The sequence below is a fragment of the Cercospora kikuchii genome, assembly GCF_019650295.1.
Source record: "Cercospora kikuchii DNA, contig_00003, whole genome shotgun sequence".
In the NCBI taxonomy this organism is placed as follows: Eukaryota; Fungi; Ascomycota; class Dothideomycetes; order Mycosphaerellales; family Mycosphaerellaceae; genus Cercospora; species Cercospora kikuchii.
This window is the reverse complement of record NW_025408584.1, coordinates 227,997-245,431: the sequence shown is the minus strand read 5'-3', so window position 1 is coordinate 245,431 and position 17,435 is coordinate 227,997. Positions and strand designations below refer to the sequence as shown.

Below are 17,435 nucleotides of genomic sequence, written 5' to 3'. Positions count from 1 at the left end.
AACAAGACCGATCATTTCCTTCTCTACGGCCTGCAGCTGACAATCGATCGAGCTCTCCCAGTGGTTGTTCCATGGAATGAGTCGAGACCGTCCTCTTCTTGGCAATCTCTTGGTCCTCTTGTTCATCGACCAAGCTCGTTTTCAAGCATACCGGTGGCCTGCGAACACGACTTTCTCTGCTGAGATGGTAACACTGAGTCACGCTATGAGCAGTCCCTTTGACTAGCAGTTTGGCGTTCGCTTCGAAGATGCACTCACCTGCAGATCCGGTATATCCTATGTATCATCTTTCCAACTCTCGCCAACTCCTATTCCTGCAAACGATGACCACTGCAGAGACAGACTTTTTTATACACGAGGAAGTGCTAAGTCTCGCGTATTCTACGTAGAAAGTCTGAGCTACAGTGACATGCGTCGTAAAAACACAGCAAATGAAACGTGGGAAGCCATCAGCACGTGGTGAAGGAGTAGGCTCGTATGAACCATTTCCCAATGCAGAATGACTCGATTTGAACACGAGCGTATTCGAAAGGTTTGAACAGCTCTACTTCTCACATGAATACACACGGTAGCGTTGATCTTATCCTCACATAGCCAATGGACTGTGGTCGGATACACACACGTGGTGAAGGATTCAAGGCATTGAGTTGTGTCCTTGCTGCAGAGCAACCTCACTTGAACACGAGGGTGTCAAAGCCATCTACCCAGTCACAACGCCATGCTATAGTGGCTCTCATCTAGCTACCTTGGCCTCGATAGCGTTGATCTTATACTTGCTTAGCAAATGGGATGTCAAGGTCTATGCACACGTGGGCGGTGCTTGAGAAGTATAAGCCCTTGAGCTTGTACTGATTGGCAATAGAATTGCCATCGTCGCTTTTGACTAAATGCCTCAATTCGTATTCTCCTCGAAGAAAGTCTGCTCGGAGAGCGGTGATACGAGTTGAAGGCGGGGTTCTAGCCCGTGGCTGACTGGTCGAACTCAATGCCTTAAGTTAGTGGTGGAACTTTGTACTTGCATAGCAATTCCCTAACTGGGCTTAGATCATTGGGTGGTGAGGGAGTTGGTGATCGCAACAAAGAGTAGTAATTCACGTGTATCAGAAGCAAAGCGAGGGTTCATCAATTATCAGATATTGTTTCTCGCGGGATTTCTCACGCTTTGATGCAAGTTGTTTCGACCGGCGTTTGCATAGAGAGTCGACTGGTACTTACATTGTTGCCTAATTGCAAATGGGACTGTTTCTCCAGAAGAGTCCATGGCAGAAGGAGTGACTAAATTATATGGCCCAATCTGATACTAAGGTCGATTTTCAACATCCATGACCTCTCCTCGAGTGAAATCGTCCTGCCAACACCCTGTTCGAGGTCTAGGAAACTACCATACAACACGTGAGCCGGCTCAGCCCTTCGCCTGCTGTTTGAAACGGAATTGAACCAATACCCTACTTCTGGGAAATCACGCATGTGCATAGACGAATACGAACGACGCGTGTGCATAGACGAACACGAATGTATGGCCATCGATCAATTGGAGGCCGATGTAACCTTTCGCCTTCGCCAATGTTCGCAAGCGTCGGAGAACGCTGCTTGATTGTTCTTGATCAATAGCTTGAGTACCATGATGGAATGACGGATCGATTGTGTGGAATGGGTATAAGTACGATGGTCAATGGCAGTGATTCTCCAGTTCATTCAATCCACATCAGCATCCACAATCACCGCCGACGATTCTCCTTCGAAATTATCGATCAACTATCTCCATCATGAAGTTGTCCAATACTTGCCTCTTGAGCCTTGCCGCGCTCGCAACTTCAACCACCGCCGCCCCTGCGGCACTTGACCTAGCTGTGCCTGCATTGGCCCCGGAAAACGACATCATCGAGAGATCAGCGGAGGTGAGAAACTTAGACAGTCTTTCGAAACCGGCACATGTGTCCAAGCTGACTTGTACAAGCTCGACAAACGTTTCGGCCCCATTGCCATCCTCTTGATAAAAGTCATCGGCGGACAGCTTGTAGCGGGCGCTGCCAAAGCTGCTATTGACGCTGCAAAGGCCCATCTCGAGCCTGAAGGAAGCAGCTTTAAGGACTTTGACCAGGTAGAACATGCCGCTAATCGTCCACTAGCGAAGTCATTGCTAATGGAATTCTCGGCAGGCCCGCAGAGCTTTCACGCCAGAAATGGCTAAAGATCTCTACGAGAAAAAGGCTTACGCAGGCATCAAAGGTGTAGCGTGCTTTAACGGTCCCTACTCTTGGTCTGCTGGCAGTCACTATGAAGGTCCCATTGATATCAATTTCAAGTGGGACATCTATCACACCGAGTGAGGCTTCTGCATTCTTCGCCGGCAAGACAGGGCGTCTGCTGACGAGTGTTCCCTAGTTATGACTGTTTCGAGATCTACAGCGGGTACGTTGAGAACAAAGGCGATGGAGGGTACGAGAATGTAGGTTTCTGGCTCGATCTTGACACGTCGAAACTGACATTTCTAAGATCGCCTTCTACGGCACTTGCGCCTATAACAAGGGGACTTATCGCTGCTAAACACTAGACGATGACTATCTGAGAGTCTCTTGGCTACAGTGCGAGACAAGGTTGTAGGTTCGATATTGGAGCAGGAAGAATGAAACGAATTTGGAATACTGTACCGAGACTGTCGTTGCAACTGCTCGTGATGCTTGAAAGGGCAGATCCACCAGCAAATACAGTGCATCAAATGAAGATAAGAATCAAAATTATGCCTAGCCAAGCAACTTCTGCATTTCAACTTGAGGCCAGAAATACATTCGATCTGCGTTCCAGATATCTAGCCAGATGAAATGAACGAGTATCGCCGGTTTGGACACACGGTCGATCACGGCACTGGCGGTACTAAGATTGATCGTCACGGCTGGGTTTTCCCGTCTTGTTGGTAGCTTTGACCCCAAGCACGATTCATGCATTGATAGAACCTAACAGAGACTTACACCGGTGATCCTCGTGATAATGGCTATCGGTCGAACCATCACTTCGGTCCCAGCGTGTGATGCAGGTACCCTGACTTCGTCAGTGGCCTTTGAAGGTGAAGTTACCGATGAGGTTCGTTGTACTGGGACATATCGGGAGAAACTGCTGTCAGCTTTGACGAGTTCAGGACAAGATGATGGACTGAGAATGGTTTAGTAAGTCATCTTTCCGTCGCTCTGATGTCGCGTAAGCGTTTCGAAAGAAGTGCTTGCATCAAAGAGATCCCATTCCAGTTTGATCGGCCCATGCTGGGTCCCTCGCCGTCTCATGGTTCGACAATTGACACATAACTTCGCACGGCCCTATTGTACCATAATCTGCTCCCATCGAGTCCTTGGCCGCCTCTCATCTCCTCGCACGACCGATGCACCTTCCGAGAAAGGAAGCGAAGGAAGGCTTAGCAGACTCTGCCTTTGCAGAAGTCACAGCAATCTTTCACAATCACAAAGAATTTCTGGGAACCAATGACCAGACCTCTGGACGTGCACCGTTCAGACCCGATTCTTCCTGGCGCAGGAGTTTCCTCCATACCCACGAGACCCTGCATCCCTTCTTTGGACGTTAGAAATTCTGAGGCCAGACATCTTTCGATGCGATTGAGCTGCGGATCTAGCTGCTACATAGCGTTTCAAGTACAATCATCGTCAACAGACTGTCCAATCGATTCGCGCTTCATTGGTCGCGTGCTCTGCGCAGGGAGGAATTGGGCGGCCCAGTGTGTCGTCACTCCGAAAGCGTGAAGTACAAAGGTACAATTAAAGCTACACACCTGACTCGCGATGTGGGGCGATGGTTGGCAACATGCCACTGCTTCGGAGAAATTTGACTTCTTTGGTAGATTGCCGACAGTCAGCAAAGTATGACTAACTTCACATTTGGCTGCACTTTTGAACGACGGTGAGACCGACAGGATGGAACGAAGCTAGGATCATCGATGACAAGTCACATATATGTGTGTGCCTCCCAATGGTAAGTCTCCGCAAGACAAGGCCTATTTGTAGATGGTTGATGTCATTTGTCATTCACTCGAAAAGTGCACGGACCAATTTCTGCACGGCAGGCACGGTCCGCTGGAGTGACGTTTGATGTATTGTTCCGAGCCTGCTTCATCCTTGCTGGAATTGATATGCGTGACTTGTAGCTTGACTTCAGGTGGACTGACTGGTCTCGATGGGATTATGACATTGGTAGTCCACTGTTCTGGCTTTTAGTACGTAGCGGTATATAGTTGACTGTATTGAAAACATGAATCGACCGCGCTCTTTCAATCCGACAAGCCGAGATTCCACCATTGCGTGGCAAGCTTAAATATCGGAAGCTGTTCAGGACTCTTGATATGCATTCGAGAGCAGGTAACAATCCTGGCTGAAATGCTCACCTCACATCTTGGTCGTGGCTCGATATTGTAGAATGTCCAATGCGAGGATGTCCTGATTCCATCTTAAGCCGTTCATTAAACAGAACTGAGCAATGCCGTGTGGTTGTGCTCTGGACCGGTTCGATACGTGCATTGGCCAGTCCACGGATGAACTGGAAGCGAAAGAACCGTTGCGCACGACGCGTATAAGACCGACCATCGAATCCAATGCTGCTTGAATCTCATCATTCACATCAGCATCAGCTCCTCAAGCCACCACTTGTTCAAGCCGCGACAGCCAGCACTTTCGCAGACGGCCTCGCTTAAGCTGCTCTCAAGATGCATCTCTCCAAGGCCTGCGTTCTGAGCATTCTTGCTCTTTCGGCTTCGGCCATGGCAGTCCCTATGAGTATGGACGAGGTGCCTAGACTCGCTCCAGAGGATGTGTCCCCGAAGGATACTGTTTCCTCAAAGCAGGCAGTCTCCCAGGAGAATGCAGTCTCGCAAGACAACAAAGCCTCGCTGGATGCGGTTCCTCCGGATACAGCGTCTCAGGATGCAACTTCTGAGGATGCAGCTTCTCAGGTTGGAGGATCTCAGGACGCAACTTCCCAAGATGAAGGATCTCAGCATGGCATGTCTCAGGAGCATGCAGATTCTCAAAAGCATGCAGTTTCATCCAAGCATGCAGCTCCGCCAAAGCATGAGAAATTGCAAGGACACGAAAAGGCCTCGAAGGATGCAGCCCCAAAAGGCGCAACTACGCCTAAGAATACTGGTGCCCCAAAGAAAGTACCTTCTACGAACAACGCGGCAAATGTGAAGAACGCAGCTGGCTCCAAGGCCGGAGCTGCTCCAAAACATACGGTTCCCCAGGAGCAAGCCAATTCCGAAAAGCATGGAAAAGGAGGTTCGCAAAAGCATGACTCTGCACCAAAACATGCCAATCCTCAGAAGCAAGCGGCTCCACCGAAGGAGGGAAACCATCCGACGCATGCGGCTTCCACTGAATCGAATAACCATCCAGCTAGTCGTGGGCTCGTGGAGAGATCAGTGGACGTGAGCAATATCCGATCCTGTTGTCCAACAAGTAAAAGTGCACAAGCTAACATCTAGAAAGAACACTCTAGAAAAACGCTTCAGCCCAATCGCTATCATCCTCATCAAAGTAATCGGCGGACAACTTCTAGCAGGTGCAGCAAAAGCAGGCGTCGATGCCGCAAAAGCTAGCCTCGAGCCCGAAGGTAGCAAGTATAAGGATTTTGGCGAAGTAAGTTGAACATACTCCGCTGCGATGAATTCGAATGGTTCTGATTATTGTCTCTGTAGGCTCGTAGGGCTTTCACGCCGGAGATGGCCAAAGACCTCTGGATTAAGAAGAATGATCCTAAGGTCAGAGGGATTGCATGTTTTAATGGGCCGTATGAGTGGGCTCCTGGTAGTCAGTACGATGGACCTGCTAATATTGAGTTTAAGTGGGATGTGGGGTATAATGTTGAGTAAGTGGTCGCAGTGATTCCTGGGGATGGGATGAGAACGCTTGCTGATGGTTACTAGTTTCGACTGCTTCGAGATGTTTGCGGGCTCTACTGTGACGAACAAGGGTGATGGAGGATACGAGAATGTAAGTGGTGCCTGATATTGATGACGATGATGGTACTGAGTCTTTATAGGTCGCCTTCTATGGGGTCTGCGATTACAACTATGGAACGTACAAGTGCTAAATGCTTCGTTGTTTGGCTTGAGATGTTATGCTATCATTCGTGGAGATATTGAAGATCAGGAATATTTCAATGTTGAAGATAACTGTCTCTACCGTCGAAATAGTCATGTATTTAGCCGTTCTTACACGCAGCTTTTAAGCAAGATGCTCAATAACAGTTTTCCTGAACCATACACTTCAATTTCTTTTCAAACGCCACTGGGTATCTCTAGCACTCGCTATGCTGTAAAACAATCGCCACATTCTCGACGCGAGCTCTTTCAAAAGTCGCCAGATAACGTTCTCTGTCCCATGCTACACCCTTTGGTGCAAGTTGTCAAGTCATCTCGCCCTCAAACGCCTTACAAGCTCAATCACGCCATGTTCAAAACAATCCGCCCGCACCCAAACGAAGCGCCTCCATCAGTCTTGCTTCACCTTGACTTATCCTGCGATTCCACCTCGCTGTGCCTGCCCAAAGCCATAGATCGGAGTTCCGTGGCGATTTAGCACAAACACCACATCACTCGTACAAACGGTCTTGCGTCCAGAAACTTCGACCACTGCACAAATGTCCTTGAGCAAAGTCTCCAGTCGCTTCCGCAAGACAGTTCGAGTTTCCTGATAGATCGTGGCAGAGATACGTTTGACTCCACCGCGACGTGCGAGACGACGGATCGAGCCCTTCGTGATGCCAAGGATGTTGTCGCGGAGAATCTTGCTGTGAGAATGTCAGTAAGCGGGAGATTGGAGGAACTCAGTGAAGAGTGACAAACCGATGCCGCTTCAAGCCTTTGCCTCCTAAGCCGAGCCCTCGTGGTCCACCAGCAGCTGAAGAAGCAGTCGTTTTGCCGCCGAAGAATTGTTTTCCGCCGCGAGCGGGTGTTGCATGGCCAGCTGTTCTGCTGCTGCTGGTTGGAGCTGGTGTGCGATTGATATTACCACTGCTCGATGCTGCCGCAGGAGTGCGATTGAAGGCCGTAGTTGCGGGCGTGGGTGGCATTCTGGCTTTGCCGCTCGATGTGGCCGATGCGCTTGGAAGATCAGAGCGGAAATGAACGGGCGCGTTGGACTCCCGAAAGCGCGCCATGTTGTTGTGATCGTGAGTGACTGGGTGAACGCAGTAGTGAATATGATGCGCTCAGGCGCACAACATTGTTGTTCCCGCGAAAGTGGAGGGTGAAGTGAAGCTGTTTACTGCATTTGTTGATTTGCGGCACGGCTGCCTAAGGCGCGTGCAGAGGGCGCCTGGAGATTGGATTTGTGCAGTGCACTACGCTTTTATGCAACCTGTCGTAAAGCTTGGCGTACCTGCTTCCTGCCGAAGTCTCTCCGTCAACAGCACTTCATCTCATCAACACACACTCCCGAGTATTTCACATACCTGCAACAACGAAAACTCCCAGAATTAGAATAGCTCCTGAGTCCCTCAGAAGATGGATATCTGATGCCTCACCATCGTTTCCCACTCAATGGATCGAACTGCTAACGCCAACGTGAATTGCCCACCTTGGAGCATTCTTGTTCGAACACATGACGGTACCACTTAGCAAGCTCTCGCCACGCTCTTTGCCTGCTCGAATCGAGACAATGCCAGGACAGCGGCTCTACGACAAGGCAACCGCAACAACTCTGGCTACTTCCGCCGGAGCGGCAGTCTTCACGACGATGGCAGTCGAGAGGACCTTGATAGTGGCAGTGTAGGCATCGGCATAAGCGGTACAGCCAACCGCGATCAACCCGAGACCCTGTGGTGGCTGCCAAGGCCAGCGAGAGAGATCAAGGACAAGGATCATGGCGATTGACTGCCTATTTTACCCGGACTGAAGTACTCTTCCGCTCGATACGACCAGCCTGCCTGACTGGGAGAACTGCGTGCCTCATCCAGGGAAAATGTACCTTCTGCAGTTGAAGGTAGTATCCTACATTGCGGGCAAGGCGCATGCAGGTGTGCTCATGAGGTTGACACAAAGAACAAGTCCTACACTGACAGTACGGATCCGAGCGAAGCCAATGTGCAACTTCGTACTAAATGTGAGCCTTGCGACGAAGTCTTGCTTTCTTTGCATCAGACATGTGTGTACCGAAGGCAAATTTGCACAGTGGGACCAGTCGATGCCTCCCTCTGGATGATCCCTACTTCTATGCCCAGCGGAAGGTGACGATGAAGAGTGACAGTGGCTTGACAGACGCGGTTGCACCAAGGCTGTCACATGTACTTTGATGGTCAGCTACACCCAGTCGTGTTGACTCGAACCTAGTTGCAAGGCTAGCTCTTCCTAGGTGGCATCTCTCCATCTTCGACCGAGCTGTCGCCTTTGACGAAACACGGGAAGAATGTCATTCAGACATCAACAAGGCCTGGAGTCCAGACCCCACCTTCCTTAGTGTGAAATACCAAATGAGCTTCACAACCTTGTGGACATCGCTAGGTTCAACCCAGCATTCTCGTTTGGGGCAAACTGTTGACAAAACTCTAAACAGTACCTCATGTTGTATATATCCGATGCTAAATGGCCCAACATGCAAAACCTCGGTACCATTGCTCCGGTTCTCGATCAAATTCCTAGCAGATACGTCGCACTGCAAACATGAGGCTAGCGGCTTTCTCGACATGGAAACATCAGGCTGGAAATCCATCGAATGAGAGTCATCAGGCAAGCAGCGCGCACGCTACGATAGGCTGACCGGTAACGGCGCTCATGCGGGCGCACACATGGACTGTAGCCAAGGCTGAAAAACGCCCATGTGATAGCCAACAATCAAGAATGCCAATCTGCAATGGTCTCGACTCCATCTCACTGCGCGGCCTGTCACGGGTGACCGATGTTGAGGAGCTGAAAATGATCCGTAAACAACACGGTCGACCCGTATCCTGCAATGAGAGCAGCGATGGTCCGGCGGTTGTTGATCGCATGGCAAGCAGGAGAGCGCACCAGTGGCAGGCAACATTGTCGAGTCCATGCGACTGGGCGGCTAGTTGAAACACCTGATCCTGAGGACTCCGCGCTTTTTACTGCACTTCATAGCCAATCCGTCGAAAGAGCGGCATTCCGCCAGAGAACTCATCGACCGATGGCAGGCGTCGAGGTAAAAAAGCGGTAATGCTTCCGGCTCAGCGTTCTCTGACAATGCTACGGAGTTCAAGAATCATGAGTGGACAGTATCGGAATTCGGCAAATAACGCGGCACTCTGCCACAAGGTCTGTCCAGGGACGACTGGAAGCTAGGGACGCCAGTGGCAGTAGAGCTTCAACGCTGTTCAACTTGGCAGAACGCTTTCAAGGAGGAGGACTGAAACATATCGCCAACTTACAACGCAGGTGGTGCTTTCAACTGTGAGTCTCTCAGGAAAATACAGGCAATGAAATGAGCCATTCGCAATAGTGCCGGCTCCTTTCAAGTGAGCAAGAACGCTAAGCATACCCCAAGCTGTAGACCCATGGCGCTCAATAACCAACGTTGCCAGGCTGTAGGGAGGGTGCTGTTGCGCCCGAAACCTGTCCCAGGGACGCCTGACAACGGAGCACGCCACGGACAGAGTACCAGGTTGCACGGAACTTGGCAATAATGCTAAGCACCTCAGATCTTTCGAGCTTGATGATACCTAGCAAGCAACAGTCAACCCGTTCAGAGCGCTGTATTATGTGCAAATATGTGGTATGTGCAAATATGTGGTCATGACATGGCAGGCAACGAGGTACACAGATGGCAATGGTATCGGCGTCACGCAACTTAGCGACAGTGCAAAGCACATCCGATGCCGCGGAGACGAAGATCCTCCGCGTACAATATCGCCGTCCGTAGCTGAACAGCGTCGGCCAGGAGGTCCCTCAAACCAAAACAGGCAAGGAACCTTGGCAATGGCAATAGTGTCGACTTCGTTCAACTTTGCTATTGCACGCTACAGACAGCCGGCGCTATGAAGCTCAGGATGTTCGGCGAACGATTTCACGAATCCGTAGCGAGCATGGCATCTTGCAGTCTGTTATTGGCGCAAATGTCGGGAGGCAGAGACGGGTCGGCATGGCTCAAAGGTCATGCGAGGAGAGGCAATTAGACACTCCAGTCCGCAATCAGGCGCACCGGTCCAAGAGGGGGACAGCGTCGTGCCATTGACTATTGATACAAGCGTCGGGAGACGAAGGCAGGCAACAAGAGAGGTAACTCGACAACGACAGCGGTGTTGTCCCATTCACTATCGGTGCAAGCGTCGGCCTAGGCCATGGCTCACAGCTTTGGTCGTTCAGGAGTGGACCACGAGACACGGCAGTAGACGACGATAGCGATGACGCATGGCCTGCAGTCAATACAAATACGACCATCGAGGCCGCCATCTTCTCAACATCATCAGCTCACAACAACATCTCCGACAAAGACGCTCCTTGAAGTCTCCGTTCTCACACAATCATCCATCTTTACTATCACGCTCTTTCAACTGCCTTCACCATGAAGTTCTCTCAGACTTGCATTTTGAGCATTCTCACTTTAGCCAACACGGCCATTTCCCTTCCTACAGCCGACCTGTCCACAGCTCCTCATGATCCAATGGCTCTTATGGAGAGATCAGCTGAGGCAGAGGTGGGTCCAAATTCAATCCGCCCTAACAGCACGACAGCTAACTCGTAAAATAGCCCGCCCTCCAGAAACGTGTTCTACCCTTCATCGCCCTTGGCAAAATTCTTCTCGGACAGGCCCTTGCGGGAGTTGCGAAAGCCGGTGTCGACGCCGCAAAAGCTCACCTAGAGGATAAGGTGTTGCCAGAGAATGACCACGATGATTTCGATTCGGTATGCCTCCCTCCATCGTTTGTCACACCTCCGTCTCCGGGACCTCTCCACTGACGAAGAAACTCTTTTCTCAAGGCTCGCGACTACTTCATGCGCAATGCACCAAAAGACATCTTCGACAAAAGAGCCCCAGGCGTCGTCGGAATTGCTTGCATCAACGGCCCTTACACCCTCAGCGATAATACGAAGTGTGCTGTTGCTTTCAACTTGGAGTTCAAGTGGGATATGTATCATACTGAGTAAGTCCCCTTTCTGCCTCCTTCTTCTTATATCAAGGGCATGGAGTTTCTGCTAATGCGGGACCCCCGATAGTTACGAGTGCATGGAAATGTACCCCGGCAGCAGCGTTGTGAATCATGGTGATGGAGGATATATGAACGTAAGTGGGATTCAATGCAGCTGCAATTTGAATCCAAAATTCTGACCGCTTTTTCACAGGTCGGCTACTACGGATCTTGCAAGTTCGAGGGTAAGACGTATACTTGCTAGGAGGATATATGACACGACGTGTATGTTTTGATTTGATGCATTTATCGGCGCAACGGTTGGGGAGGACATGAGGAACAAATCTAATACTGTTTGGGGAACAAATATACGATGGATTGATTGTCACTGTTAGGAATACATATGCTCAAATGGAGTTTCCTGCTTTACTACCTAACCCCGGGTCACTTGATTATCTGCTCGATATGCGCCGCTTTCCAGTTCCTTTCATCTACCTGCGGAGCTCTGACTACATGATTTGAGTCCCGTATTTCCTGCACGCGATCTGTACTTCTAGAGCAGCATAATCTATTAAGCGTGCTCTTCTATGCAAATTCAATGAGCAACTCAAGACTGTTTGAAAGAGAAGTAAGCTCTTCATCGCTACAAATCAAATCACCAGCTTCACCTGTGTCGAGCGCTCCTGAACCCAGAGTAAGCGTGGAAAGTGCATATCTATTGAGAATCATCCTCTACCATGCACGAATAACCGAACGAAATGCGTCTCCCAAGTGTGAGCAGACAAAGTCATTTCGAATTAAGAGATCGTTGAGCATATCTCATGAAAACTTTTAAACAACAGCTGGGAATAAACTAATTTCGTCGAAGTCAGTATAGATTCGTAAGTCTAGGTGGACCACCAACAATGGCTACAAGTCCCTTTCCCTTATCACGGCAACGAAAGATGAAGACAAAAACAAGAATTTCTCTATATATAATCCCCTTTCCTCTTTTCGATTTTGGTCTCCTTGTAGCGCTCGCCCGATTTTACGTTAAATGATTTAGATGTACTCCCCGTATGTCCTTTGAGATCAATATCGTAACACCTGGTCCTATGTCACTCATTGACCCCACCATATGAACTCTATAGAACAGAATATCATGGGACTGGGACGACATGTCTTGCATGAGATCTCTAAGCTCGTCCAATCCAACTCCCCTCAAACAATACTTTGTCTAAGGGCCAAGACCCCTCCAGGCAGACCAAAGACCTCAAGCCGCCAGTCTCCTTCAGCCTCGACTCGCACAGAATTTAGCTTGACAGATGGCAGCCAGACGGTAACTGACGTGCTTCAAGGTTTTCCCACACAGCAACCCAAAACTCCCTCCGCTTTACCATCTACGATGAACCGGTTCACCCGAAAGTCTTGCAGACTTAAGGCTCGATGTCCTTGAGTCAGTAAGAACTAGACTTCTGCGAAGATTGATCGACACGAACGAACAATCATCAGGCGATGACTTACCGTTTTTGGAGCCGCATATGGGTATGCCGGACAAGCAACGCACTCGATGTTCTTTGACGGGATGACAAATAATGACATCCTTAATGTGTGGACGACGTCGACAGATTCAATGAGATGAGATATAAGCATGCCAAGAGCTGCATTTACGTCAACCCACCACTCGCATCTTGCAGCTCGACCGCAAGCGATGAACGGCAGCATGATTGGAAGTCCGATCAACCCAAGTTATGTCAGCATAAGCAGCAAGCTTGCGCGGCCCTGGTGTAGACAAACCCTGTGAAGAGCCTTTCGGCGTTCACAGCGAGCAAGACGACTCAGATGGCTCCTAGAGACTCAATGAACAACCATAAAAGCGGCGACCGTGATTGGCTATCAAGTTGATTTGCGGCTCCGATCATGATGAACCACAAGCCCAACCATCTGTTCAAAGCCCGGCAAAATCTCCAAAGGATGGACTCTATGCGGCAGCACCAACGCAGGCAACGCACGTCCCGCATCCGTTTCAGCTACTCTATACTTTCCTCGTCCGCGCCCGAGCATCTTCGAAAGCTTATGTCCTAGATACAGTACTTACGCTTGAGTGTCCGAGCAAAGTCTACAGTAAGCTCGCGAACCACGGTTCTGATCTGTCGATTCGTTCGGCCTTCTTCAGTGGCTGACTTTTGCGATGCGTGTACAAGGGTAATCCAGTGGTTGCTGTAAGCGAGAGAAGAGGATTGCCGAATTTGAGGCTTGCAGCTTTCGACTCTTCGATCCTTTGCCCGGGTGACTCTCCAGCTTCGGGCCCGGAGGACACCCCCAAATGTTCACGTGCTCCCGTCACTGGTTTCTTCGGCCTGGCTGGATCGCTCGCGGCTTTGCTCTGCCTCTCGGTTCTCGATCCGAATTGCCGTGATGTCGCTGGGATTCGACTTTTGAGGCTCGCTGGCTGGATTCTGCAGCGAATCGACGCCTTGAGCTCTGGGTTTGTGGCTTGAGGGGTTCGTCAGCTGCGTATCTGTCTCGGTACAAGCGAGAGGACAATGCCATTCTGCAGATTTGCACCAGTGGCGGGTGCCTTGGATACTGCAGTTCATTTGTCATTGATAATACCATGCTTGAGGAAAATCTCGTGTGAACTTGGGAATTGTGATAATGATACATATGCCGATAATTGTTTCTTCTTCACGTCGTAGTTCTCGTCGTCCGCTGTTGTACAGATTAGTAATAAGTATTCGGCCCCATGAATGTGACTTCGTATTGCAGTTCACAGATGCACCAGGCACCTGCGCGGCTTATCGCTTTCGTTCCGCCTGTTCTCTTCCCAAACGCCTAGCTGATGAGTTTTGTCCCAAGGGAACCGTGTAGGTATCCTTGCTCCGTGGAGCATCATCCCAATGCCACCGTGAACCCCCCCTCAGTCCTTGTGTAAAACGTCGCCCAAGTCCAACTTCCGTCGCTTCCTGCCAGGCGACCGTGACGCGCCCGTGCCTTCCTCGCCCGAAACCTCGCCAGATCGTCCCGTGTCGCCAGCACCAAAGCTTGGTGGGCCGGATGCTGTCGGATCACTCCCTGTAGTCGGAGGATGGCTCATCGGCGGTGCTGCACCAGTCAAGATCGGCGGAAGCTGTATCACACCACGCAAGTCTCGCCTGGGAGGCGGCAGCTCTTGTGGCGTTCGTAGAGGCGCGAACGATCGTGTTTCGGGAATCGCTTCCGCAGGTGATAGTCGAGATGGAGGTATCGGAGGGAGTTGACTAGAGGAAGGAAAGCCGGAGGGCGGCAGAGCGGGTTGCGTTGTTTCTCTTTGATACGGAAGCGGCGGTTGAGGTGGCGGGTAGGAGCGCGTCGGTTGATGCCCAGTCGTCCGAAGCGGGGCCAACAACGGCGCAGTCATCGACTGTTGCAGAAACGGTGCTGCAGGTGCCGACAGCGACGCATAATGCCGAGGTGCCGATTCGCGATCTCGAGGCTGCTGCGACAGATCGAAGGAAGGCGGCGGATGTGGTGGCAGCAGAGGAGGAGGCGGAGGATCGAGCGCGGGACGAAAGCTGGGGAGCGTGACTGCGATAAAATATGCGTTCGTTTTCGCAAGCCGCACGCGTGCCGGAAAGCTCTGAGTTCTATGCCCGGCTTTTGTCTGAGTCCAAGTGTGCACTCGCTCAACAGATCCCTCCGTGTACCGATCCACATCGACGAGTCGCGCACCGTCCAGAGGATCGTGATCAGCACGTACAATTGGAGGCATGTAGGATGGATCACGTCGCTCACGTTCGATCCTCATTGCAGCTCTGATTGCTTGGAAGCTTTCCCCGTCCAATGATCTCGCGATCTCGCTGAGAGGGCGACCAACTGCTTCTGCTTCAGCAATAGACATGATTTGACAGAATGGATCATTGGCCTTCAGGATGATCAAGTCCATGTCAAGGAAGGCAGTGGGAACCTCGTAACCCGGGGGTGGTGGAGGAAACTGATGCTGGAACGCGGCCGTAGTCGCCATCCCTGAGCCGGGATACTGCAGAGACATATTCTCGCTTGTCCCAGGGCGATTGCCATCTTCGGATCGTAAAGAACGAAATGATTCGGCGCGTCGAGAGCGTGGAGTGGCTATCGTTCGGAGTCCTGGTTCGAAACCTGCGTAGTGCATTGGAGTGGGAAGCGCACTGTCCGGCACCATCCGCTCCACTTTGAAGTTGCTCTCATCTCGTAGACGTGGTCGTCCTCGCTTCTTGTGCTGAACATCGAAGCAAGTGTCCTGAACCCCACGTTAGCTGTCGCACTTTCAAGAATCGTGGAAGCAGAGGCCACACCTGTTTGCCAGTGGACACGCATCTTGTGCATGGCCGATTCACATCACAGCTCAAGTGCGCTCTTTTACAATTGATGCATGCCGACGCAACGTGAGCTTTGGATTTGCGCCCACCTCTCTGGCCGGTGGGCGCGTCCGTCGACGAGCTTGCGACGCTGGCAAAGGATGCCGGTTGCCCACCGAACGATTGCTGCGAGTGTGTCGTACTGTAGGAAGAGAACGGTTGAGAAGGCTGCGCAATTGTTGCAGTTGTATGCGCGTGGTGGAAGAGAGCAGATTCCCGAGATGCATATGGAGGTTGGCCGTATGCAGGGCTGAGAGCAGCCGCGATGGGCATCGAAGGGGAAGTGGTCGAAGGTGTCTGCGTTGCAGCAGTGATCCGTGGCTCATTGGAAGGTGATGCAGGTTGATCTTGAGGAAGCCTCTGCGGCGAGGGCGGATTGGACATCGGCGGTGAGGGATAAGCTATGGCGATGCGCTGATCCGACTGAGACAGTAGCCGGACTTTGCGTGCAGGACCCTCGAGAGCCAGAGACAACAGTGATAGTCCTGGGGACGGGCTCGAAAGGCAGATCGATCTGCCTTCGTCGCTCATTGCTGTTCTGGCACTAGGTGGAGGCGATGCTAGCGGAAGGAGCCCTTCTGCTCAGATCTTTTCGCCGAGTGGTTGATGAGCCCATTTGGCCCGAAGCCTCGCGTGTGAACAATGGAAAATGTCTCGCGGAGCGGGAAGACACCGCAGGAGAGAGTTTGAGGATGCAAGAGGCGGATGGGCGCGAGCTCAGGTGGGTTCAAAGGTAAGCTGTGTGGTGGTTTTGCGATTTGTCTGGCCGGAGATCCTATCGGCTTTCCCAATACCAAACGGCCCGCAATAGTTGCGCAGGTGGTTGCAGTCTGTACAGTGCGTGTAGTCGTCGACAGTATATCGCTGTCTGTGCGACAGCCTCATCCGGGGTGAGGTGTCTTGGGCCGATGACACTCGAGTCTGTGACGAGGCGGTAGAAAGAGAACAGTCCGAAACATGGCGGGAGGGAGCTCCATCCATATCCCCACAGTGTTCAGGCGGACAGGAATGGTTGCATAGCCTTTTTTAAGCTTTCTGTAAGCCACCCTGGCAAAAAGGCCCTCGAGGCTCCAATATGTTCCGAGTGCCGTCGCAAGTGGTCATGATCCAAGCGTTCGTAATCGAGGCTCGGGTGGCACGCGGTGTGGCCGAGTGAGGCAGACGACATGGGCATCGCCAGAGACAGGCGGCAAAAGGAAATTCCCCCTCGTCATGCGGTGCGAGATCTGGTGTGGGAGGGCAAGGTTGCGATCAGAGAGTCTATGCTACGGCACGTGCTTCGAGACGTTGACGTTGGGTCATCGGGATCCCTGCGATCCAGGAAAAGTGTTAGTGCTTGGATCTCCGTGCATGCACCATTGTTGGTGAGCTGTGCGTTTAGCGAGACACATCCGCTGAACACACCCATTGAACCTGCGATTCGCCTGCAACGATTTGAATATCACCTTCCGCGGTGCAGTGTGGCTGCTGGCGCAGGCGCGCTGGATGGCCGCCGCTGCTCGAGGATCTGACGATGCGCGCATGCTGAAACGAGCGTAGGCAAAGACTGCAACGTCGTCTGCGCCTCCGCCATCCGGACTGCATCGAACCTTGATTGGAAGCAATGCCATGTGCCGGCGAACAGTGAGCCGCAAAATGGCTATTTGGCTGGCAAAGATCAGATGGCGTTCGCAGCCGACGAGGTGACAGGGACTTTCCTGACTCAACCCGTTCACCGTTTGATCCTATTGGGGAAGATTACCGCGAAGTCGGCTGTGGCAGCGGTTCGCGAGCGAAGTCATCGCTAGCCATGACATCCTGCAGGCACTCGTACTCAGTCCAGCGTTGGTCCATTTTGGCAGTTCGGACGGGCGCGAAACCGTCAATGAACCATGAAAGTCGCAGCCCAGTAGCCGTTGGCAAGCTCAGGCATCATCGAGGAACACCCTGCGGCGTTGGAGGGCCACCGCTGCAGGGTTCCCGCCTTCCAGATGAGTCTAAGGCGTAGATGCCACTCCG

At 51.6% G+C, this 17,435-nt stretch overlaps 5 protein-coding genes across 5 annotated transcripts; 3 read left to right on the top strand and 2 right to left on the bottom strand.

Moving 5' to 3' along the window:
* Positions 1–1,766: 1,766 nt before the first annotated feature.
* CKM354_000447900 (uncharacterized protein) lies at positions 1,767–2,547 on the top strand (the record flags this gene model as incomplete). Its single annotated transcript, XM_044799716.1, has 5 exons — positions 1,767–1,898; positions 1,958–2,101; positions 2,160–2,326; positions 2,386–2,449; positions 2,497–2,547. 5 exons carry the CDS (start codon positions 1,767–1,769, stop codon positions 2,545–2,547), a joined length of 558 nt encoding a protein of 185 aa, XP_044655651.1.
* A 2,158-nt stretch (positions 2,548–4,705) lies between these two features.
* On the top strand, positions 4,706–6,090 carry CKM354_000447800 (uncharacterized protein; the record flags this gene model as incomplete). The annotated part of the gene is made up of 5 exons (XM_044799715.1): positions 4,706–5,425; positions 5,487–5,636; positions 5,696–5,865; positions 5,924–5,990; positions 6,040–6,090. 5 exons carry the CDS (start codon positions 4,706–4,708, stop codon positions 6,088–6,090), a joined length of 1,158 nt encoding a protein of 385 aa, XP_044655650.1.
* Positions 6,091–6,512: 422 nt separating this feature from the next.
* Positions 6,513–7,158, bottom strand: CKM354_000447700 (uncharacterized protein; the record flags this gene model as incomplete). The annotated part of the gene is made up of 2 exons (XM_044799714.1): positions 6,513–6,789; positions 6,845–7,158. 2 exons carry the CDS (start codon positions 7,156–7,158, stop codon positions 6,513–6,515), a joined length of 591 nt encoding a protein of 196 aa, XP_044655649.1.
* A 3,359-nt stretch (positions 7,159–10,517) lies between these two features.
* Positions 10,518–11,347, top strand: CKM354_000447600 (uncharacterized protein; the record flags this gene model as incomplete). Its single annotated transcript, XM_044799713.1, has 5 exons — positions 10,518–10,649; positions 10,703–10,858; positions 10,934–11,097; positions 11,171–11,237; positions 11,297–11,347. The coding sequence occupies 5 exons, from the start codon at positions 10,518–10,520 to the stop codon at positions 11,345–11,347; spliced, it is 570 nt and encodes a 189-aa protein (XP_044655648.1).
* Positions 11,348–13,981: 2,634 nt separating this feature from the next.
* CKM354_000447500 (uncharacterized protein) lies at positions 13,982–15,821 on the bottom strand (the record flags this gene model as incomplete). The annotated part of the gene is made up of 2 exons (XM_044799712.1): positions 13,982–15,319; positions 15,375–15,821. 2 exons carry the CDS (start codon positions 15,819–15,821, stop codon positions 13,982–13,984), a joined length of 1,785 nt encoding a protein of 594 aa, XP_044655647.1.
* Between the last annotated feature and the right edge of the window lie 1,614 nt (positions 15,822–17,435).